The 24,255-nt window shown below is 37.7% G+C and overlaps 1 protein-coding gene and 7 non-coding genes across 8 annotated transcripts; 1 reads left to right on the forward strand and 7 right to left on the reverse strand.

Moving 5' to 3' along the window:
- The first annotated feature begins 361 nt into the window (after positions 1-361).
- Positions 362-22,771, forward strand: LOC113496356 (ATP-binding cassette sub-family A member 5-like). The gene is made up of 32 exons (XM_026875540.1): positions 362-530; positions 1,042-1,274; positions 1,609-1,715; positions 3,618-3,791; positions 6,588-6,743; positions 8,122-8,338; positions 8,769-8,948; positions 9,289-9,458; positions 9,799-9,909; positions 10,214-10,337; positions 11,126-11,286; positions 12,154-12,327; positions 12,600-12,665; positions 12,745-12,880; positions 13,227-13,479; positions 13,753-13,838; positions 14,305-14,414; positions 14,699-14,803; positions 14,924-15,009; positions 15,201-15,276; positions 15,568-15,675; positions 16,285-16,437; positions 16,775-16,888; positions 17,117-17,273; positions 17,487-17,609; positions 17,795-17,989; positions 18,319-18,591; positions 18,943-19,184; positions 20,098-20,245; positions 20,715-20,925; positions 21,209-21,410; positions 21,891-22,771. The coding sequence occupies exons 1-32, from the start codon at positions 418-420 to the stop codon at positions 22,221-22,223; spliced, it is 5,097 nt and encodes a 1,698-aa protein (XP_026731341.1). The 5' UTR covers positions 362-417; the 3' UTR covers positions 22,224-22,771.
- Positions 1,930-2,002, reverse strand: Trnaf-gaa. The gene has a single exon. It is a non-coding gene; the product is annotated as a tRNA-Phe (tRNA).
- On the reverse strand, positions 2,089-2,161 carry Trnaf-gaa. Its single transcript has one exon. It is a non-coding gene; the product is annotated as a tRNA-Phe (tRNA).
- Trnaf-gaa lies at positions 2,249-2,321 on the reverse strand. Its single transcript has one exon. It is a non-coding gene; the product is annotated as a tRNA-Phe (tRNA).
- On the reverse strand, positions 2,411-2,483 carry Trnaf-gaa. Its single transcript has one exon. It is a non-coding gene; the product is annotated as a tRNA-Phe (tRNA).
- Trnaf-gaa lies at positions 2,571-2,643 on the reverse strand. The gene has a single exon. It is a non-coding gene; the product is annotated as a tRNA-Phe (tRNA).
- Trnaf-gaa lies at positions 5,300-5,372 on the reverse strand. The gene has a single exon. It is a non-coding gene; the product is annotated as a tRNA-Phe (tRNA).
- On the reverse strand, positions 19,361-19,524 carry LOC113497047. Its single transcript, XR_003400866.1, has one exon. It is a non-coding gene; the product is annotated as a U1 spliceosomal RNA (small nuclear RNA).
- Positions 22,772-24,255: the final 1,484 nt, after the last annotated feature.

A 24,255-nucleotide genomic window follows, 5' to 3' on the forward strand; every position in this document is an offset into this window, starting at 1 on the left:
ACGTACCTTTATTTACATAAATAAACAAAACATTAATGCTAAGAAACGTAAAAATGAATGCTAATTAAAAACGCCGAAACGGGATAAGAAATAAAATTAAAACAGTCAAAGAAGATTAATCGAATTAAAAACAAATGGCAATCTTATTTCGTAAGGCATAATTATTAAAGTTTTTAATAGTCATCTAATTTCTATAAAGGAAGTCGTAAATATTGCATATTCCAAAGAACCGGTGCCTAACTGTAACTATCGAAACACAAACTCTTTAAACCGATATAAAAACTTTTTAATTACATTTTAAGGAAATAAAACCTCTTTTAATCCAAATCTTTTTTTACAAATGACAGTTATCTTTTTGAATGTCAAAAGGTTTGACACGTTGTTTTAAAGCGTTAAATTGTAAATAATACAATTGTTATGACTGTGAACCTGCAAAAACCAGGACCCATAAGGAAGAAACCTTTGAAAAATCCTTTTAAATTTCAAAGACACATCAGCGTTCTCGTATGGAAATGTTACTTACAAAGGCAGTAAGTATACTATAATTTCCTCAGAGCAATAGTAGAAGTTTCATCGAACATAATACAAAATGAATCTACCGTATCTATGTCACGAAAACAGAGTCCGAATCCGACTTGTTGTCGAAGTTTTAAACCACCCGTAGACCTCTGACATGACGTAAAGCACCCTGTAATTCTGCGTTCTGGATTAATATTCTTTTAAGATGAAGTATGAAAAGAAATATCTATGCAAGTCATAATTTATTACAAAATAAATTAATGACTACGTACAATAGCGTAATTTTGTACATACAAACGTATGACAAAAATAACGAAATCGTTTCTTAGCACTTTAAGTAAACGATACCTAGCGTATAACAACATTACTATTACTCATGACTCATTATTACCAATAACCTAAACGAAATCCTAAAAAAATCAGAACTTCCAAATTATTCCATCCAACATTATTATGTTGGATGATATCCGTCCAACATATAACATACATTTAAGTATTGGCAAAAATCTTATCCTGTTTCAGACGACGAGTCGGCTTGCTACTAGTGGAGGCAGGATTCGCCCTCCTCCTGTTCCTGACAGCAGTGTTCATAGCGAAGCCAGTGTTCCTGACCCCTCTGGAGGATGAACCGGAACCCCCCCTCGCGTCTGCAGACCTGCTCGCTTCCTTAACTTCGAACAACATACTAGGATACGCGCCGAATATTGAGCCGTACTCGTCTGTTATGGACCGAGCGTCAGCTTTGTTAGGCATTGGTAAGTAGCCAAACAGTATTAGATGTCAAGCTGGCACGTGCCACTTCTTATTCGTAATAATTACCTGTTTTTTTTGTTGTTTCCCCGTCTAAAACGCTGACTTAAACTCACACTGAGAACACCGCGTGTAGATTTGTGGGCTTGCACTTACTGAAAACATTTCCGGCTCCTTCTACTGGCCAAGCCACAGTCACTGGATCGCTCGCGCATGGTCTGCGTGACTCTGGCTGTCTGTAGTCCTTTGGACGTCTTCTCGAGGCATGTTGACGTCACACACTTCACCATTGCTTCACTCTTCCAACATATGAATAAGAAAAGAGAGTTTTCATTTCAGATATAATGAAAGCGCAAACTGAGGACGACTTAAACGAGATGCTGTACAACCAGTCTCTTGGTACACCGCTTAGGAGCCCGGTTACATGGATAATATTTAAACCAATCGTGAGTACAGACACAGGGCATGGCATCTTACAAACACAGTTTGTAAAATACAATGCCCTTGTGATTTTGACTGCGCGGAGTTATAGGAAAAAAATAAAATGTGATTTATGTATTCATAACAATACATTACTGGTTCAAGTAATGTATTGTTATCCTTAACCTTTATCATTTTGTATACTTATTTAAAAAGAATTGGCCCTTTAAAAAGATAACCTGCCGAAACCCGGGATTGAACCGGGGAACTTTAGATCTTCAGGCTAACGCTCTCCCAACTGAGCTATTTCGGCTTTTACTTGGACAATATAAAGACCAATTTGTAGGTGAAAGGAAACCATTAAAAATAAACAAAGATATGTCTTATAAAAAGATAACCTGCCGAAACCCGGGATTGAACCGGGGACCTTTAGATCTTCAGTCTAACGCTCTCCCAACTGAGCTATTTCGGCTTTTACTATACCAACACAACTAAATATCTGTAGCTGAAAAGAGATCGTTAAAAGATAAATTAAGAAAGATGTCCCAAAAAAAGAACTTGCCGAAACCCGGGATTGAACCGGGGACCTTTAGATCTTCAGTCTAACGCTCTCCCAACTGAGCTATTTCGGCTCTTACTATACCAACACAACTAAATAACTGTAGCTGAAGAGAAATCGTTAAAAGATACAGAAAGAAAGATGTCCCAAAAAAAGATAACTTGCCGAAACCCGGGATTGAACCGGGGACCTTTAGATCTTCAGTCTAACGCTCTCCCAACTGAGCTATTTCGGCTTTTACTATACCAACACAACTAAATATCTGTAGCTGAAAAGAGATCGTTAAAAGATAAATTAAGAAAGATGTCCCAAAAAAAGAACTTGCCGAAACCCGGGATTGAACCGGGGACCTTTAGATCTTCAGTCTAACGCTCTCCCAACTGAGCTATTTCGGCGATGAATAACACGGTGAAATTATCGATTGCGAATTATTAATTGCAATTATTAAGATTCCGCGTAATTAGTGGTCAGCTGTTATAATATCAATATTTGTAAATAAACTCGGCGTTACATATGAAATAGTTGTGATTGAACTTTTTTGGTTATATTATGTTAGGAGAACAAGTTTTCCACTAACTATAAATTAATCGTCATCTACCCTATACTGCCCACTGTTGGATATAATAAATTAATACTTAAAAAAATAACAAAATTGTTACTGTACTTTTTCTGTATTGCCGGAGTTGATTTTTTATTGATGTATGTGTCTTTTCATTTCCTTATTGAGTTCTCCTTTATAATTGTCATCAAATTATTGCTGACCGAACTGATACGATCACTTGCCTCCTCCCGCTAAAAATTGATATTGTCAATCCGAGTTATAAACTATTTATTTTTTTATTTAAACTTTCATCTACAATTGTGGTATCTACATAAGGCGGACTTAATGAACTATCTGTGTACTAAATCCGATTAGTGGTTATTGCGTGAAAGAGCAACAAACGTCCAAAGTAGGATACTTTCGAACACCGAGTAATTATCGCAATTTGCCTCAGTGTATACTCGCACCAACATCCTTCGGGATGTTCTCCGGATTCCATGTTACATCGGGTGGAAAGTTGCTATATGACACGTATTTCCCTATTCTCTTGTCAAGCCATCTATTTTTTTAACTACTCCTGCACTAAGGAATTTAATCCTTGTGTCGCGGGGTGTTTCGCAAACATACAATACACATGCACAAGGACACACAGACTCAGAACAAGCATTCGTGGATCACACAAATGCTTGTCCTACGCGGGGATCGAACTCGCGACACGTTGCGCAAAGTGGGTTTGGCGTGATGACCTCGACCACTCGGCTATCCGTGCAGTACTGGTACAAGCTATCCCTCTCCTTTTTGTAACAGGCAATATGATATTTTCTTCAGGAAGGCAACATCTGGCAGTTGGGCATACGCAGCACGGAGCGGGCTCGCTTCGTCACCAGTATGGAGAACCGGGAGGTCTCCAACCCTCACCTGAGAGCTGGTTTCCTGGCCGTCCAGCTTGCCATCAGTCAAGCCATCATCGAGCATTCCAGCCCTGTTCCACCCAACTTTGAGGTAAACATAAACATATTTGACTGATCAAAATGGACTGGTTTTGGGAAATAGTTTTATTTTATTTAGCAACAATCTTAACTACACTAAACTAAATATTAATAATATTAAAAACTAATAATTATAAAATAATACTAAATTGCAATTAGTAGATTATATGGTAGTGTCTGTTTTGTTGTTGTTTTTAAGTTTTGATTTCATTAAGTATAATGGGACATCTAATGAAATTCGATATTCCTTGTTTAAATTATTTAATACATTTTTAAGTTAACTCGAATTAACGATGAAATATTTGCATTATAAACTAGAAAATATGAAACTTATAAACTTGGAGATATATGTAAATCCACATTTTATTTTGCTTGCCATACGTTTAGTGTATGATGACGGCAAATAAAAGTCATCTAAATCAAAAAGAAGTACACACTTATTTTATCAAGCAAGACCATATAAATGTTTTTTAATCAATATTTTAGTTAACATTCTGAGTTTTGTATAAATATTTAATTCTGAAACGGTTAAAGTAATAATTGGTAATCACAATACGTTATAGATGACAGGATATTATTTTATTTTCTGTATTATAACGGTAATTATAATAGCATTTTATTTCCTAGACAGTACCTATTCAGAATGTATGTAAATGGAGCTAAATTTTTAGACCTGCATTTTAAAGATTTGTTTATTTAAATTTTATATTTGTTATTATACGGGTCTTTACTCTCTACTTTCTCATTCATGAGCTAAATGAAACAGAAACACGATTTGGGATCCATAGCTTAAATTTAATTAAGAATGCAGTTCATTTGCATGGCAACAAAGAAACAATATATCAATTAAATTTTCTTAATCTGATATGTAGTCTGTCAGTCAGATATCCAAAAAATATTGGATGCTTACGTATTTTTTCTACTGGTCGTTTCTCGTAGATTAAATAATTTCCCACTGTCAAAAGCGCTTTATATGAAATTTCTCTATTATTTAACAAATACATACGTATTATAATATGCAGAATTATGTAAGAAAAGTAAGTAAGTAAGTACACAGCAAATAAGTCCGAGAAAATAAATCAAATTGAACTATTTCTAACCGAATTATTAACTATTTTTAATAACTTAGTACAAATAGTTCCTACCTATACGTTATGTGACATTTGCAGTAGTCTGCGAACTCATTTGTTAATCGACAATGGCGCGCTCCAGCACGTCTGCGATATCTGTCACGTGATAAGCACAGGTGTTAGATCCATGACTGATAGCGATGGCGACGTGCGCCCAAATATTCACATACAACTACACAAAGAGAATTTTAATTATGCATCTCATTATACTTTAGTAAGGTCATATAAGTTAGCATATAGACTAAGCGTAAAGATATAGATAAATGTTTTTGCCAAAAAAAATAAGAGAAACCAATGATGATAAAGGTATAAAATAAAATTACAATGAAATAAATGAAGCAAGCATAAAGAAATCTCATGCGGTGCTAGAAACAAAAGCAAAAAGAGGATCTGCCGAAACCCGGGATTGAACCGGGGACCTTTAGATCTTCAGTCTAACGCTCTCCCAACTGAGCTATTTCGGCTGTGATATAAAAGGCGAATTTAACAATTTGTTAACAAGTAAGCAACGTAACTACTGTTACCTATAGTTTTTTTTATTAATAATATTTTGCGATATATTATTATCTGTTTTTAATTACAGTCTTATCAGACTGCATTCCTAAATAGTCCAGACAGGTTAACGATATAATTATGTATTCTTATTACTTAAATCAAATCAATACCTATATAAATAATATTATTATAAGATTTTACTACTTTTACACGTCAAAAATCACACATTACTGAACCAAATACTAAAGATTAATTGTAAACAAAATTGCTAAAAATGTACCTATTTTGACATAAAAGGACAAGGGCACGATACACGAATCCACTATGTAATTAAAAACTTAACTAGAAATATAATGTAAGTGATGCGTAGAAAATATGAAATATTAAAAGCAACGCAATTGGCTATTAACAACATTAAAGTATAATGTTTTATTTAAAGGTTATATTCCAACAGATTGCAGTGAGCAATAAAGCACAAAAGTGAATTTTTGCTCTTACTTTTTTAGTAGGCGCATTAATCATGCGCTACTTTCTTAAACCGTTGATGTTCTTCTAGACAAGACTCACAAAGCTTTATACCTGTTTAGATAGATAGATAAAGCATTTATTCAGTACAAACAATAACAGACACAAAGAAATTGACAAATAAAAAATAAGTGGGTACACAATACAAATTGCCGCAACATTAAAAACTAAAATAAAGGGTTTTATAAAATTACATATTAGTTGGTAGTACGGTAGAAGGAACACAAAGAAAAGGGGAAAAAAAATAAAAAAAATAGGGCGCAGTTCAGTGTGTCTTAAGTTTGCACCGAATGGAACTCCAGCTCAGCATGAGTCAGGTAGAACACCTGACGCTGGTATTCTGCTGGAGCCCTGCAAAATGATCCATGCCAGAAGAGTTTTAACTATTAAATTCGTTGATTTTATACCTTCAGGAGTACATAAAACGTAGCACGAGTAGATAAAATAGACAGTTAAGCAACTATATTATATCTAATCGGTAGAAACAAGAAACGCGTATGTATAGAATGATACGTCCTTTAACACAATATTTATCCCAATATTCTAAACTGAATACTGCACCCTGGAATTGAAAAATTCTTAACATGAAATGGGAGAAAAAAAATAGCTAGCTAGGCGCAGTTACCAGATACCACGAATAAAACGACTATTAATTTCAGGTAAACCTCGTCTCCATGCCGGTGTCCCCGCTGATGCAGGAAAGCCGCGTGAGGAAGGCGCTCTCCGGCATCCTGTTGTGCTTCACCCTCGCTCTCATGCCACCGGTCCTGGAAACAGAGGCCCTGGTCGTCACCGAAACTGTTACTATGTTCAAGGTATTGAAGAAAACACCTTCTTTTAATGTTACACAGCATATCTACCCTAAACATACCATTGATGGTTTTGACAAGCCTATGAGTATTATTTAAAAAGGCAGTAAACGAGAACAAAAGTAATTTGAACATAATAATAATGTAAAAAAATACTTCAAGCACAATGTCTAATAACATTTTTACAACTTCATCAATTTACAATGAATAGCTTTGATGTTGTATTGTCTTGGTTTTAACAAAGCGAATTTGACATTCAAATTAGTGCATTATGTAGGTTAAGGAATGTTTTGGGTGAAATATTTGAGCTCTTTAAACAAAAGAATAATGAGATTTAGAATAAAATTACTACATGTCTTTATTGGGACGTTGGTGCTTAGGTACGGACTAGCCATAAGTATCTATGTAAGCTAACCTAAGAATAAAATACTTCTGTCAGTTTATAAGTTTATTATGTCAGTGTTCAACGGCAAACAGTGAATATGAGCAAACTGCACATCATATTCTGTGGGAGTGTGGTCTATGGCAGGACGAACGTAATATCTTATTAGATAGTTTGCAGCCGACATCCGGTGTTGTTTACTATGAGGACCTTGTTGCAACCAGAGCAAATTTCCGTGCTTTCAGACGTTTCTGCCATACCTATTATTGGAATCAAAATAACAGCTCCTAAATTATAGGACCCATTAAACTGTAAATTTATATCCGTGGTGCCTGATAACTGAGCCTAACTCAGTTGTCAATCTCTTTTCTTTGCTAAAACTAGCTATTTCTTCCTTTGTCTCCCGCTTGCTATGGAGGGAAGTGGAACATTTTTTCTTACTCCTCCTTTTTACTATTTCTGATTAATTTCGTTGCGGGTTCCAAAGCAGTTAATTTTTCCCCCTGGGACACACCGAACTTAAGTGTTTCGGTGGTTTTCGTTGGTATCATTATAGATCCTGGCTTACAGGAGTTGCAATGACGGGCATGTGAGGCGGGCTAGTCCCATTTTTAATCTATTTTTGATCAAATAAACTCCAAAATTACCATTTACGTCTTCACATTACAATAGCTCTGTAACAATAGGGACAATGAAATATATTTTCTTATGTCGTTCTTGTAGTTTATTGTATAAGTAATGGATAACAATTTTTTAATTTGTCCGAAACATAATTTACCAAATTAAAATGAATTAAACTTACGCGTGACGTCACGATTGAGAACAAATTTTACGATATCGTTTCGTTACAAGGGCCCTCTTCTAAACAAAAATCTTTATTCAATTAATCTCTCTCAATCATCTTTGTCAATTTTAGTTTTACTGGAAAAAGAAAAAAATGCTTGTAAAATTTGTGTCACTGAGGGACTTATTAGATTTTTTCTTTTATCCCCATTGTTTTAGCGCGCCCTCCGCCTCAGGAACGTGGGTTTCTCCGCCATGTACATGGGCTGGCTGGTGTACGCGTACCTCACCGCCCTGCCCATCTGCCTGCTCGGCGCCATTACACTCATCCTCATCTTCCGTTGGATCCACCTGCTGGCGGGGCTCCTCGTCATGCTCGCCTACATCTCCATCATGATCATGCTAGCTCTCATGATGGGCATGTTTCATAGTAAAGGTAACTACTAGTGTAACAGTCAATCAGTCAGACTTTCGCTATGTTTGTGGGCTGGTTACACTGTTGTGTGTGTGTGGTGTGTTACACAGGGTACTGTAATAAATTCATGGCTTGTTTGTTTTCTGCATACAAGTATCTACACGAGGAGATTATTGTTGTGGGACATTTAGAATCTTTATTAAATGCTAAAACGGTTTACTCACACGTATTAATCGGGGTAGTTTTGGAACCAACCGGAGTCCTTAATCTTGAGCTATCGCGTCGGCGGGGTCGCGAGTCGAACTGAATTTCTGGCTTAGGACGGTCAGTCGTATGGATATATTATGCTATAGTAAATGTGTATCAGGAAATGCCAAAACGATGCCTATTACACTGAATTTGTTGAAATCGAAACGTATCTTTAACTTTATCGAAACCTTATCGTTTACAGCAATAATCGCTTGCATTTGGACGACACTATTCACACTTCTCCAGTCGTACTTGGCTGAGTTGCTGGTACATCACCAGTATGACGTAAAGCAAGCTGCTCTGACCTTCGTCCTGCATCTCATACTGCCGCCATTGGGGCTCGTGAATGCTTTCAACGAGTTCGCACTTTTGCAAACTGGACGTAAGTGTCCGAACTTTATTATTCCCGATGATTCGAAACACAAAAATTGAAATTATTATTGCTTTTCTATACAAAATTTATTATTTTGACCGCGATGCTGATTTCTAACTATGAAACACAAATTAACTATGCTAAAATTGCATTAAAAAATAACTTTCCATTTTAAGTTGCTGGCAGCAGTTTAACACAATTTAAATGTAAACCCCTTCTACTTCTCTATCTATCTCAGCATTTCCATGTCCATTTCTTTCCCATATAAACTTAAATTTGCACACAAAAGTCTTTGTTCGTACTCAAACACAGGGTTCTCTAATCTCCATCTATTCATCAACATCTACAGGAAAGGCTTCAGATGGCAGCTTCTTCATTGTCCTATACATGCTAGGGTCGTGGAGCTTAATGGTCATGTTCTACTTCGGTTTGCTGATGCTTCTGCAGCGGGTCATCGGGCAGCAGCGAGCCATCGGTGGACAGGTCTCGTGGAAGTCGATCATCTTCAAGAAGGAAGAGGTAACTAATTGTTTATAGGAAGGAAGTCTTTGTAGTGAAATCGTCATTGTTTATAACAGTTTAAATTAACACCTTTGTAGTAGTTTTCAGGACAACTTGTATTTTTATAATCTTTATAGTCAGAAGAAAATGCTCCAAGTAATGGAAGTTTTGTTTTCTATAGCTTTTTAGCCTTAGACTTGGCATTTGTGTGCCGACATTGACTTGAACGATTGTAGTAATATTATTTGCCTAAAGGTCTGCATTGTGATTCCATCTTTCGTACCATATTTCCAAATTTCGTACGATGTCATTTTTAAGGATGGTGTTTCTTTAAGATTTTATAATATTTGTATTACAGGATGTCCACAAACTACGTGTGATTGAGCCTCCGTCAGGTAGTGAGCGAGGCAAGCTCCAAGAAGTCGATGAGTTTGTGGCGAAAGCAATCAGCTTCCGAGATGTGTCTAAAGTTAGTATCACTTGTAATAATGAAATTGTTGACAAAATACTAGTCAAGAGACCAGAGAGTCTACTACCACGTCTTAATGATATAATGTTATGGTTGTGGAAGCTTGACGGCATAATACACTACTTAAAGCGGCATCTCTTTTCCAAAAATCCATCCGCAAACTATTTGTAAAAGGTAACTCATTATGAGGCTATACTATTGGGTGGGATATTGAGTAGGCCTTTTTTAAATATTAATAATTTTATAACACGTTTGTATCGTAATGTGAATATACTATGTTTAAAGAGTTATATTTATTTTGCAGAGCATTATGAATGTCCCAGTGCTAAGCCAGCTTACTTTTGACATTTATCGGGGAGAGTTCACAATGTTCTTTGTTGAGAGGATTCAAGAACAGCTTATGAACACTATTGACGATTTACTTACAGGTTATCACAACATAAGTTATTATCGTAATTTTATCATATCTCCTCGCATTACTTCAAAATAGTACGTACTTTTAACCCGAATTCGAGACGTTTTATTATTGACTGTAGTTAACGATTGGTAAATGTCATTCCATCCGAAAAGAATCGTCAAGTAACTGAAAACATTTACTTAAAAAAAAAGGGTAATAGTTATAGCTAGCACAATAACATAATTTAGCAAAAAAGATTTAAAACATCCAATCATCAAACAAAAAATACATCATTCATTGGCCTAGCCTTTTCCCAACTATGTTCGGGTCGGCTACCAGTCCAACCAGTTTCAGCTAAGTACCAGTGTTTTACAAGGAGCGACTGCCTATCTGACTTCCTTAACCCAGTTACCTGGGCAACACGATACCCCTTGGTTAGACTGGCTGTCAGACTTTTTCAAGCTTCTGACTACCTGTAACGACTGTCAAAGATGTAGGAATAACAGCCGGGACCCACAATTTAACGTGCCTTCCGAAACACGGAGGAACTCGTTATGACAAAGATGGTCACCCATCTACGGACCAAACGCGTCAAGCATAGCTTAACCTGCGATCGAATCACTTATGCGGTTATAGCTTAGCCACGAGCTCCTCCAAACAAAAAATACATATATTGAGATATTCCTAAAATAATGATTTTTAAGAATTGATTCGAAACATAGTGAGACTTTTTTTTATTAAGAGCTTTTATATACATTATGTTAACTATGTCTGAACAAATAAATTTATTATATTGTATTCTAAGACACTTTTGTGCAGGTTTGGCTCTAGCCGACTCAGGCACCATCAACGTGTTGGGCGAGAACTTGGAGATCGGCAACACGGTGATGACGGCCTCGCACATGATGGGCTACTGCCACCGCTCCGAGACCCTCATCGACGACCTCACGGTGCACGAACACCTCATCCTGTACACTGAGGTTAAGTATTAAGTATTATTCAATAAGACGAAATAAAGACCACAAATATGCAGGATGAGTGATTTACTATGAAGCTTTAGTGTCCAAAAAGGTTTTTCTTCCGAATTGAAATGAAACTACTTTTACGGATTTTATCGCGGTTTAATTTTAGATTTTAGTTCCCGACGTTTCGAAACCTTTGCAGGTATCATGGTCACGGGCAGACTGAGATGGTGTTCGTCTTGACAGAAGATGTTGCTCGTTCTACCTTCATATTTTAATTAATTATTTGTGGTCCGACCTACGCAGTATGAGCTCACTGTGTCTTGATGTCTTGCAGCGCTGCTCTTGGGTTTGGCCTTGAGTTTATTTATTATTGGATCCCAAGTAGGTGATATCTTCCAGCCATCTTCTCTATTGAAATTAGGGTGTTTTTTAATCTCAATAGCCTCGCGAAACATCCTAGGTAGGAATTTGGATTCTTTAGCGAGGATCTGTGGTTGGTCAAATCTAATATAATGGCTGGAACCTTCAGCATGTTCGGCGACTGCAGACTTCGTTGAGCGGCGGTGTTTGACGTCAGCTATGTGTTCTGCCCGTGACCATGATACCTGCAAAGGTTTCGAAACGTCGGGAACTAAAATCTAAAATTAAACCGCGATAAAATCCGTAAAAGTAGTTTTCTTCCGAAGTTTCATTTTGAAATACTTGCTTTGTTTATTACTTTATTGGTTGTTTTGTTACCTATCAATAATGAAGGTATCGTCCTCGTTAGTGACGTAGTTTGCAAGTATCTGTTAAGGACAAACGTGGACCCTCTTGAACAGAATAATTCTACCATTATTTTTACTGCTACTGAACTTATACTGAATAGTTCTAATTCGCCAGATATGCTTATGGCACATGAGGAAGATGGACATCTTCGAGTACGGCCACATCAGATCCAAGCGTTTGTTGAAGGAGTGCGACTTGGAGAGCGTGCGTCATGAACGAGTGCGCAACTTAGACATTTACTACAGAGCGCAGCTGTGTTGGGCCATAGCTATGCTGTTGGAACCAAGAGTAAGTACCAGGACCCTGGCTTCAAGGACTTTTGTAAGATGAGTGTATGTGACTTGAATGTTTGTGAAAACGCCGTAACACAAAGATTAAGTTCCTTAATGAGGGAGGAGAGTAAAAAAACAAAAAATAATAATTAAAGTTTGAATGTATTAGCTATTGTGGAACAGAAGCATCTCGATTCCACAATGGTAATATCTTGCTCTTAAATGGAAATCTAATTACAGTAAGAGCGTTGGATTAGTAAACTAATTATATGTAAATGTGCTTTTCAGGTTGTGGTCATACCAAATTTCACTGATCCACCAGCTTACGTGGCGGTCATTAAAGATAAAATAATGGTAAATACAGTTATTGTACATGAGTCTTTGCTTTCCAATAAGTTACTGAGCTTAATAACTTAAATACATTTGTTTGCAGCAATACAAGAAGTATATAACCATAGTGGCGCTGTACTATTCGAGCATACAGCTTGAGTACGCGGATCGTGTGTTTGTGTTTGACCGAAAAATACTAGTCTTCGGAGGAACCCCCGCATACATGTTCTTCAAATACGGTAATGTATAGGGTCATTTAGAACTTAGTACTGACATTATGAGCTTTTAAATACATATGAATTATTATTTTTTGAGAACAAGAACTACAACTGACTCAAAACAAAAATTACTGATCCAAACTTGATGAAATGACAGCTTGACTTTAAATAATCAACAAAATTTAAACATGTAGTCCGAAGTTCTGACGGGACAAACAAAAAAAACAAACAAATTAAAAATTTCCTCCTTTTGAGTCGGTTGAAAATGTACTTAGCAAATATCATTAAGTTTTGGATAAAAACAACATTCACTGCTTGTTAAAAACTCCTGAAGGGTTCTCTAATATGGTTTTATTTATATCCCAAGGCCGTGAATACCGAGTACGCATGACCCTCAGAAGTGGTGGTAATGATGAGGCCACGAACGAACTGCTGGAGCGAGCCAAGAGCGCCGGCGCCACAGTCCGCGCGCATCTGGGATCCCTGCTCATACTGCGGATACCTGCTAACCCCACTGAGGTAGTGGCAGACCTAGTCAAGGATCTCACCGAAAACTCCAATAAATATGGACTCACTTCCTTTACTATAAGCGTACCAGATTCAGAGGAGGTTTGTCGAAGGTGAGATTTAATTAACTTTTACTAATTTAGCAAAAGTTAATTGAAAAATCATTTTAAAAATTGTACTTAAAGTACAATGATTTGAAAAAAAAGTCCTCCTTGGGAAAGTGATCGTTGTGTCGTGGGGCTGTTTTTCACAAGTCACATGCACAAAAACAGCAAAATTTATAAGTATTCATTGATTGCACGTCGCGCAAAGTACGTTTGGCGTGGATTACGTGCATGCAAAACTCAGGAACAACAGTTTTACTTTTACTCATTCTATACTTCTAGGGCAATATTCGAAGTAAGAACTAAGAAAGGGCCTTTATATAGCTTCAAAACCACTTTAGCGAAAGAAGCGTTAAAAGAAATAGCAGGTTTGTAAACCATGATATTAATTCATGTAGGCTTAAATGAATAGCGAAACATTATCACCAATCGTTGATTTTCCGCATAGATATAGATCTCGAAGGGTAAACTTCTAGAATCTAGATCTCCATACTTGTGGACAAACTCTAGCTCATCTTTTTACGCACTTTGAGTTCCTAGCATTGTTTTTTTTTTAATTTCATTTTTTCTCTAGCAAGTTGATGCGTCATACTTAAGTATCTACTTAATTTAAATGTAGAACTCACAGTTACTCAGCTCTATTCAGCTTTTGTCCATAGAAAACAAGGATTCTGTATGAAGCCGCGTTCGCATGTTGAAAACTGCAGTGGACTTAAATTGAATAGAACTGGAATAGTGTGTTTATCTGACTCAGTCTATATTTTTCCAATCTTAGCTTGTCTCCAAGGTAGGCACCTATATAAGGAACATCTTAGATGAGACATCTATTTTCAGAACCACCGACTTGGACGAGACAAACGCGTGCCTGTAACCTGCACTTAGGACGAGTCATGTGGAAGTTCTTCTTGTTTCATATGTACCACAGTTTGTTTTTCGCGATCACGGTTAGTGCGTTACTTAATTATCATTTTTAATGGCTTTTTTATGTAAAAATAGAAGAGTTTCAGTTTACTGGCTGTAAAGCCAGTAAACTGAAACATCGAAAATACATTTTGCTATTTTCCTACACTATTCAGTCCCTCCGAATTGCAAATCTGTTTTCTTCGTTTACTATGCCCTTTTAAAGCCCAATAGCGATAGTCTTGCTTTAGGAGCTTGCAGCTAGGCACTAGTTGGTTTGACACATATTATAACCTCTATAACAAAACTAGTATTTTTCTGTTTCCAGTTAATAGTAGCGATGGTCGCTGGTGTTTTCCTAGGGTTATCACTGTCTTCTGTGCTAGCTCATATGGATCCAAGCGTTGGCTCCAAGAAGATACTTATCGGCGAAGTAAGTTAGATACTCGACGTTTGACGCGGTGAAAAAAAATATTAATATTTCCGTATGATAATTAATTGATAAAGAGGTCTTTCCATAAAGATTTACAGAAAACTGTCTTTTACGTTTCAGCCTTTAACAGTTGAAGACTTGGGACAAAAAACGACCCTGGTGTTACGAGCCGATAATTCTTCTGCTGCTAGGTCTATCGCTTCAGCGTAAGTTTTTATATGAATAGCAATAAACAAATCACAATCGGAAACTTACCCGTATTTTATACTTTCCTTAGAAACACGACACTTTATAGTAATACGGTAATAAACTCTTATTGAATAGATTGTTTGGTATCTACATAGAGCTTACCTAATCGCTGAGAATTTTGAATAAACTCATAGATTTCCCTCTTCAGATACGTGATGTCTGAGACCAAAGCCCATGAATGGCAAGTGAAAAACATGGAGTACACCGCACTACCGCACACTGAGGTACCGAAATCTAAAAACAACATTGAGATACTTATTACCTTTTGGCTATTTTGATGAGGAAGTAAATGTAATAATATAATTATTTAATGAATAGATTGTTACGCATTGAACTCCAGGAAAAATCCGTCGTACTTCATTCCCTCACACGTATTTTTGGGGATCGCCCGAGTAGTTTCGAAACCAATCGGAGTTCATAGTAATAAGCAGACGCGGCGGCGGAGTCACTGTTGCGTCATTTAATAATGAATAATTCTCACGATAGTTAGTATAAAGATATTACCTCCTCCACAGAGTCTAACGGAATACTTGGTGACTCGTGCAATAGACTCGCCCCAGCTCTACGTTTACCTATATGCGTATGGCATGGACGTGGCCACTGACGCTAAAGGATTGGTCACGGTAAGTAACTCCTCGATATTACAACCTTAACAAGTACCTAATAGATTACATCATAATATGAAAAATAAAGATTTATAGCTATTTCAAACACTGTCCAAAAAGCCTATTGCTAGAAAACAACAGAGTTCTTAAAAATACAGGAAGAAACATAATATCCTCTTATTGCGAAAGTTAGTGTTATTTCACTTTTATCATCTTCAATAGATATGAAAATAGGTTATAAGAACAACAGTTAGATACGTCATCATAATCCTAGCCTTTCCCTAACATTCTTGTTGTTTGTGTGTTGGCTAGTGTTTTACAAGAAGTCATTGCCTATCTGACTTCCGCAACCCAGCTACTTGGGCACCCCTTATAAAATTGGTTATCAGACTTCTAGTTTCTTGACTACCCGTAATGTCTGTCAAATGTGTGTTAATAACAGTTGGGTAGCGTGCAGTCAGAAATACGGAGGGACTCGCTTTGACTAAGATGGTCATCCAACCACGGACCTACAGTATCATTATCATGCATAGCTTAATCTGAGATCAAAGTATCACTTATGTATCGTTATAATTATTAGTAAAGTATTGTTTAATTTATTCGTTTTTCAATGCCGTGTGCTACCAGGTACAGGCCCTTTACAGTCCCTTGCACCACGACCACGGCGCGGCGGCGCGGTCGCTGGCTCGCGTGTACATGGCGCTGCTGCGGCACTACACCGGCTTCCTCGACGCCACCATCAAGGTGGACGATGACCCGCTCGCCTTGGACCTGTCCCCTGTAAACAAGATTCCTTATGAGCTTTTTCTAATATTCTTTTTGTTAAAACGGTTTAATCGGAGACAAGTAGTATAAGATATTAAAAAAAATCTACGACTTGAAGCAATAAATGTGGATGAACGTCATCGTCACGAAATATTTGCCCACTTCATCATGCAGCTTGAATGGAGTAAACTCAAAATTATAATACATTCCTTGTATAAACATATGCAAATAGAAGAAAAAAGACCCCGAAAGCGAAGTTCTTTATTCACTAAAACCCAAACAAACCATCATCACCAGCCCATTGCGTTTCACAAGGTTAAAAGAAACAAAATAATCAATTTTATGTTTTCAGTGGATGAAAGACGTGGCCACGCCGCCGTTATTCATCCAGTTTCTGTTGATCCTAACGATCTCACACATCACGCTGCTGCCTTCGAAAGAACATGGACTTATAAGACACGTGCAGGTGAGAACAACAACGTTAATGTTACATAATACCTTAGAGGAAAATAAGATATCCCTTGAACCTTGAATAATACTACTTTTAGACGTGGTGGAAGCCAGCAAAAAGCACATCATCGAAAGATTTTCGGCATGTATTATTATAATATGGCACCTATTGATTTGTTTCAAGTAAAGTGGAAACATCAGTCATCTAACATAGTGTTCCATGATTTTTAACTTTTATCACCAGAAACACGCTATGAACTACTCTCCGTTCCGCTACTGGATCACGCTGTACCTCTGCGACTTGATCTTGTACTGGATGCTGGTCGCCGTCATGAGCTTCATCATCATCACCATCGTCTTCCTCACTATGCCGATGACGCATTTCCAGGCTGTTGATCTCAGTGAGTATATTATGGTGGTGTGGTATGGCTTTTATTTTATGTAACACCATAAGTAAATTAAAAGGTGAACCAACAGAAAACGCTTTTAGGGTTAACGTTACCGCAACCGAACTTAAAAGTAGGTAGTTTAAAACCAGGCTTTAAGCAAAATTTAATCTGCAGGATTCGCAGCTCATTCTTATATAGGTATATTATGCTTTTCTATCTTTCCAGTGATAGTCCCCTTCATGCTGTTGGCATATGGCATAGGGTGCGTGCCGCAAGCATATTTGTTCAGTTTGGGACCTCGCATGGCGCTCAATACTATGACTTTTGTCATCGTCAATCTTGTTTTTGGTAAGTTAATCATTTAAAAATTGTGTCAGCTTAGTCATAGGCTAGTGAACTTGGGTCCTGGGTAAAAGGTTGGTATCTTTATCGTCCGATTAATCGGACCTCCGATGGAAGCCATGTTTTATTTTCTGGGTAAGGTCGTAATACGAGCAGGGACATTAAATCATTATTTATTTTGTCTTCTCCAGGTGAAACAACCATAATAGCGAAGATATTCTACGGCGATGCATTAAACTATGCGCTGGATTTCATGAGCCTGTCTCCACAGTTCAACATGGCGTACGCTTACGTTAAAATCAAACAGATATTTCTGTACAATAGTGAATGTATTATAATTGAGTCGAAGAATCTCTGCTCTCTGAATACGTTTCACAAGTGCTGTCGTAAGTATACTCAGATGATAGTAGAATTAATTTATATCCTCCGGTAACGCAGCACATGAAGATATAAGGTCGCCTAGAATTTAAGAAGAAAAAAGGAGCTAGCTAATATTACAAATCCATTTTTTTTATTCTTTCCTTATTACGAGTAAAACCAAGTTTATTTATTTTCTTCGGCATTTTTCAACCGAACACTTAGAGCCAGTAGTAGTTTCGACCTACTAGAAATAAAAACAACTTTGATTTTGCTTTTGATTGTGACTTCATATGACCATTGGGGTTTTTTTTAGCTTAATCTAAAAATCTAATCTCTCATAAACAATTCTTCACAGAGAAATGTGGAGTTTTACAAGAGTGCTTCCGACGCAAGAGCTACTTCACCCGCAACCCCGGTGTTCTGATGGAAGTGATAGCGATGTTCACCACGGCTTTCTTGTTCACGGTGCTGCTTATGCTGGTCGAGTACAGAATATTCCACCGCGTATGGCATAAAGTGACCTCTCGCCTGGCTAATAGGGACAGACCGAAATGCAGCAGAATGAGGCCGGGAGTTGAAAGAGAAATGTGCGACGTGCTTGATAAGATAAGGCACCTGAAAAAGCGAGGTACATTTTTAAATTATTTATAAACACTTAAGTAGCCTCCTAATGATCACACTAATATTATTAATGCGAAAGTTTGTAAGTGTGTTTGTATTTATGATAAATACATCTCTTACACTATCAATGTATGCTTGTATGTGACCGATTTCGATGAAATCATACCTGTTGGCACCTTACATGTTGACACCTTGGATATAGACGCATATGCTAGTATTAGCTGACATAATTAGAAAAGGTTATAAAAGTTTTTGCAGCTATAACTGACATCCAGTTTTTTTTTAGACTTTAATACTTATAAAAATAAGTTTATATGAAACAGCTAGGTACAGTTAGTATAAATTATAATGGTTTCAGCTGAAACAGTGGACACATTTGGCGAGTATCTGTTAGCCGCCGACCTAACGCTGAGGCTCGGCGGTGAGTTCGTGATACATAACGTGTTTCTTGGCATCGGGAAGGGCGAAGCCGTCGCCTTATCGGGGCTGAAGCGCCACGGGCGGCCGGAGCTGTGCGAGATGCTGGCGGGGTATAGGGCGCCTAGCTATGGAAACGTCTGCTGCATGTCTAAGTTCATGCTTAAATCCCAGCCACACAAAGTACGTCAATTAGACTTTTATAGAGCACTTTCTTACAGACTGCCACGATTTCGATCACTATTATCAATTTTTTTTTTCTAAGTCGACCCGTAATGCCTGAAAGTAATTATTTGCACGTGTACTCTTGAACTAAGTGTATATCAAGCTTTAGCTTTAAGTATTACATGTGTATTCTGAGAGGGACAGCGCGAACGCAGTCCCTCACTACCAAAAATTACGCGTCCGAGTTATCCACATTAGGGATAATCGCAAGGGTCAACCCGCCCGCAGTGCAATGGGAAGGCCTCGCCCTGGGAGAACCGCCTTCATGATCACGGTTTCTCCTACGCCAGGTAAGTATGACTTCACTACGCGCGCCTCGGGTAGTCGTTTAGACGCGGAAAATCTTAACACCGCCATTCAGAAAACGGCTCTCAATGCACAGTGACATCTATTGATACAAAGCGGAACTAAAATATCAACGCACAAGGGGCGACATTGAATAAGGGCGCTCGGCGCTAATAGCACAATGCACAGATGAACAATGAAACGACCAAAATAACTATTATTATTTTGTAACATCACCCTTCATCTCGGCTAAAATATTATAACTTACAATACATGATAACTTACCCTCTTTTGGGTTATTTTTGCCATCTTACAAAACAGTAAACAACAGGCACGAATCGTAGTGTAGTAATTGTGTAGTAAAATACCGGATCTCATTACATCGGTCTTAAATTCCCAAATTCTGTACATATTCTTAAAAAATCTTTAGATTTTCGATTAAATTCTGCAAGTGGATTCCAATTGAAATAAGTACATAGATACTTTCTAGGTATAGCACAAAGCAGATCCTAAAAGGGGTAAAGAAATTTCTGTACCTTACAAAAATATTGTTATTTTTTATTGACTGTCCATAAATGACATGCAGTACAGTCAACAAGTATCGCTGTCGAGCGAGCAGTCGTCGCTGCCGTCCTGGATGCGGGTGAGGGACGCGCTGGAGCTGATCGCCGCACTCCGCGGCGTGCCCCGACATGCGATCAAGAAAGAAGTCAAGATGCATATCGATGCCTTAGGTTAACAAACGTCTTAAATATTATAGCTTTAAGAATAGCTTATAATGTTGTTAGTACATAATACGTTACGTTTTCTTACTTAGCTTTATAGGTTTAATAATCAAAATGAATGAAGTAAAAATTTGTATAGCCAGACTGCAACATTACCCGACTGTACAAGTTGATCGATCATAGGTTAAACTACACTTAATACGGTAAGTCCGTGGATGGATAACCATCTATGCCATAACGTGTTCCTCCTTGTCTCGAGGTGCACGTTAAATTGTTGGTCACGGCCACAGGGCTGTTATTTATACATACTTAACTGCATCCGATTAAATTGGAAGCCGACCTCAACATTTTGGGAAAAGGTTAGGGTGATGGTGACGGTTACTTGTTTTTAGCAAAAAGGATCTATTTAGTATGGCAAAACTACCAAACAGACCTCATATCTTATAAGCTCCTCCTACGTGTAACGTGTGCATTTCAGAACTTATGAATAAAGCGAACAAATACATTGAGGAAATTCTCCCACACGACCGTGCGCGGCTGCACTTCGCGGCCGCCGTGATCGGCGCGCCACCAGTCATCGTGGTGGACGAGTGCACCGCCGCACAGAAGTTCTCCGTGAGGCGGTCGATGTACTCCATACTGTACGCGCTCCGGAAACGGGGGCGAGCTATATTCATCAGCTCTAGCAGGTGCGTGCGGTAATATATCCGAAAACATTCCTATATATGAGAGAGTTATGTTGAACTTAAAGTTTCGAAAAAGAACAAGGAGTTTTAAATTACTTTAGACCTTTTTTTAATACGACTCTCGTATTAATTTATTCGTGGATCATAGGTTTGAAGTGGTGACCTCATCCACCCAGCTATCCGTCCAGAAAGCATTCGAATTCGGAAGAATTATTCCAAATATATCTATACATAGAAAACAATTATACAAACATTCAATTCTCTTGAACCGCCCTTTACTCAACAGCATAGAAAGTCACATGCCCGTCACAAGCCGGTTGGCTATACTAAGAGACGGTCAAATCTACGACATGGACTTTGTGGACAAGCTAGTGCAGCGGTACAGCAACAGGGGCTACACCGTGGTGGTGCACCTCAAGGACGAGGTCGATGTCAACAGCATGTTCTCGCGGTACTTCAGGAGCTTTACCATCAATGATACTTCGGAAGTAAGGATTCATCAAACCCGTACATCATATTTTGATCTGCACCTTACGATTTGTTAGGGAATAGGTAGGTGTTTATAAATAACTTGCTCTTGCCAGCAGCTCTGCCCGCTTAAAGTCGAAAATGATTCTTAAAATGATTCTTTGGGATTATAACATCAGGATAAAAGGTATCATTTTCCGTGAAGGAGCACCATCCATGTATAGTTATGAACTTTCGCGCTTATAGCGTTAGTAGGATTATGTTGCATTGCGATTTATCTAACTATGTATATGAAATTCTCATCCTCAAATGGACCTTTCCAAATAGGTAGCACAATTCTCAATCATTTAAATAACTAACGCCCGTATTTTGAAATCGAAAACCCGAAGGCTACATATCTAAGAAATAGCGTTAATAATTTAGTAATACGACCTGCAAAATGACTTAAAATTATAAATCTAGAAAGCTGAAAAATAATTACCGCAATAAAATTGTTCCAGGTACTAGTTAACGTCCAAGTGCTCGACTTAGAGATAACATGGGCCACGATTTTCGAGAAAATGGAGATCCTTAAAGCGGAGAATGATCAAGTATACTCGTACATAGTGACGGTGATCCCCATCGATTACATATACAACTCCATTGTGAACAACGAATCCGGGAACAAGCCGGCCAAAGGCCTGTTCTCGTGTAAGTGGTTGAAGAAGGTGATGTCCATCAAGCCCGAGGTGAAGCCCAAACCACACGCGCTGGCTAAACTGATACCTTTTGAGCAGAAGTACGATATCACTACGCTGAAAGAGCTGCCTTGGTCCGTTATATTCCATAGATAGAAAGATAGGTGATCGAAAATGTTGCCTATACTTGTGCTACTGCTTCTGTTTGCTAAATTTCCCAATACATACAAGATTATTATGATTTATGTTTTTTGTCAGTTGGTTGCCAACCAGACATAAAATTTGGATGCGATTCTATGTTTTGCTGACTTTCTACGCTGCTTAGGGAAGTGGTGTGCTCTGTCCGAGCTAACGAATGTGATTCTGAAATTTCGGCAAATTCAAGAACGGGCCTACAGAATTTTGCTTCGGCAACAGTCCGACACTCATACTTGACTGACGCCTTTCCCACTTCTCTGCTCAAATCTTATAGCTTAGTAACCTCAGTACCTGATAAACTACCCCAACTAACCACTTTTGTCGTAGGTAGTTATTACTTGGACAAACATTGCTATCGTAGCGAATACTTTCTAAAAATATTATTAAATGTACTTAGAAATGTTGTTAACAGTTAAATTACTGTTATACGTTTGTTTTAAGGGTTTAAACAATCTTTTAAGTTCAAGTTATTGTTTTTTTTAAGAATTGAATAAGGAGCGTTGTCGTATTTAAAACTTTAATTAAATGCATTTAAGTTATACAGTGTGTTTATTTATTTAATGATAATTAAGGGCGGTCGATGAAGAGGGGGCGGGTCGATTGGAGTCAGTGGAGGATGTGGTAAGCTTGTACTTGGCAAAAGTCTTGTTAGTTCGTCATCTAGAAGGGCTTATGAGAGTCATAGTAAGTAGTGCTGTAGCTGTAAAAAAAGTTCGACTGCCTGTATTAGTCGTATGAACACAAAAAACTTAAAGAAATCGAAAAAACGTATCGATTAATTTTAATAAGTATCTAAGTGTCATTCCGAATAATAAAATCATCATTGGCCGGCCTAGCCTTTTCCCAACTATGTTGGGGTCGGCTACCAGTCTAACCGGTTTCAGCTAAGTACCAGTGTTTTACAAGGAGCGACTGCCTTTCTGACCTCCTCAACCCAGTTACCTGGGCAACACGATACCCCTTGGTTAGACTGGTTGTCAGACTTTTCAAGCTTCTGACTAACTGTAACGACTGTCAAAGATGTAGGAATAACAGCCGGGACCCGCGTCAAGCATAGCTTAACCTGTGAGCGTTTCACTTATGCGGTTATAACTTAGCCACGAGCTCGATATTCGGATATTAAATCGATATATTCGAATAATAAAAGTGAGTAAAAATATTTTTTTCACGTATCATATTCTAGTGGGCCACCCCTGATATAAATACCTAATTATAATTAACATGCATGCAGACAAATTAACTTAATGAAAATGTTCCAAAAACGTAAGCTATGTGATTCGTAGTAATGTAAAAAGACTTGTACGTAGCGCCTTATTTAAATAAATTATTTTCGAACAGTTGTGTTCTGATAACTATTACTAGTCTACAATGCGAAATCTAGCGCTCAACTCCAACGCCATCCATCCGTTTAGACTCCCACGGCTCACGTAAATTGAGCTAATGTATTCCATTCTAATGTCGTGTAGCTGATCCACGACTACGGTTAAGTAAATTCTCATCTATCGTTGAACACGAAGTTCAAGATAGAAGTTCAAAAAATAAGTGAAAATTTCATCAAAATCGGTTGACGTAAACATTCATTTTTCGCGTAGTCACCAAACCGATGTAACGAAACCATAGCGCGATTCAGAAACTCGGCGCCAATGATCAACGCCATCTAGTTATGCTTTTGGAACTAAAATACAAAACGATTCCTTGTAAATGTCTGTTTTTATACAAACTATTTAAAACAAATTTTATGTTATTGACTGACTTATTATTAAAAATGGTTTACTGATTCTTTGAAAAATTGGTTATTTGAGTCCTTCTTAATAAGTTACAACTATTTTATAAATTACAGACAGTTATTGCGAAAGGATCGCAGAAAATTATAATAAGCTACCTACCTACTATGATAAATACATAACTACTGATACAAAAATTTATTTTAATACCTCACATACAAGACACGCGCATCTAATTTCCACTCCTTACAAGAAAAAAAATAGTT

Source organism: Trichoplusia ni, chromosome 8 (genome assembly GCF_003590095.1).
Source record: "Trichoplusia ni isolate ovarian cell line Hi5 chromosome 8, tn1, whole genome shotgun sequence".
NCBI classification, from domain to species: Eukaryota; Metazoa; Arthropoda; class Insecta; order Lepidoptera; family Noctuidae; genus Trichoplusia; species Trichoplusia ni.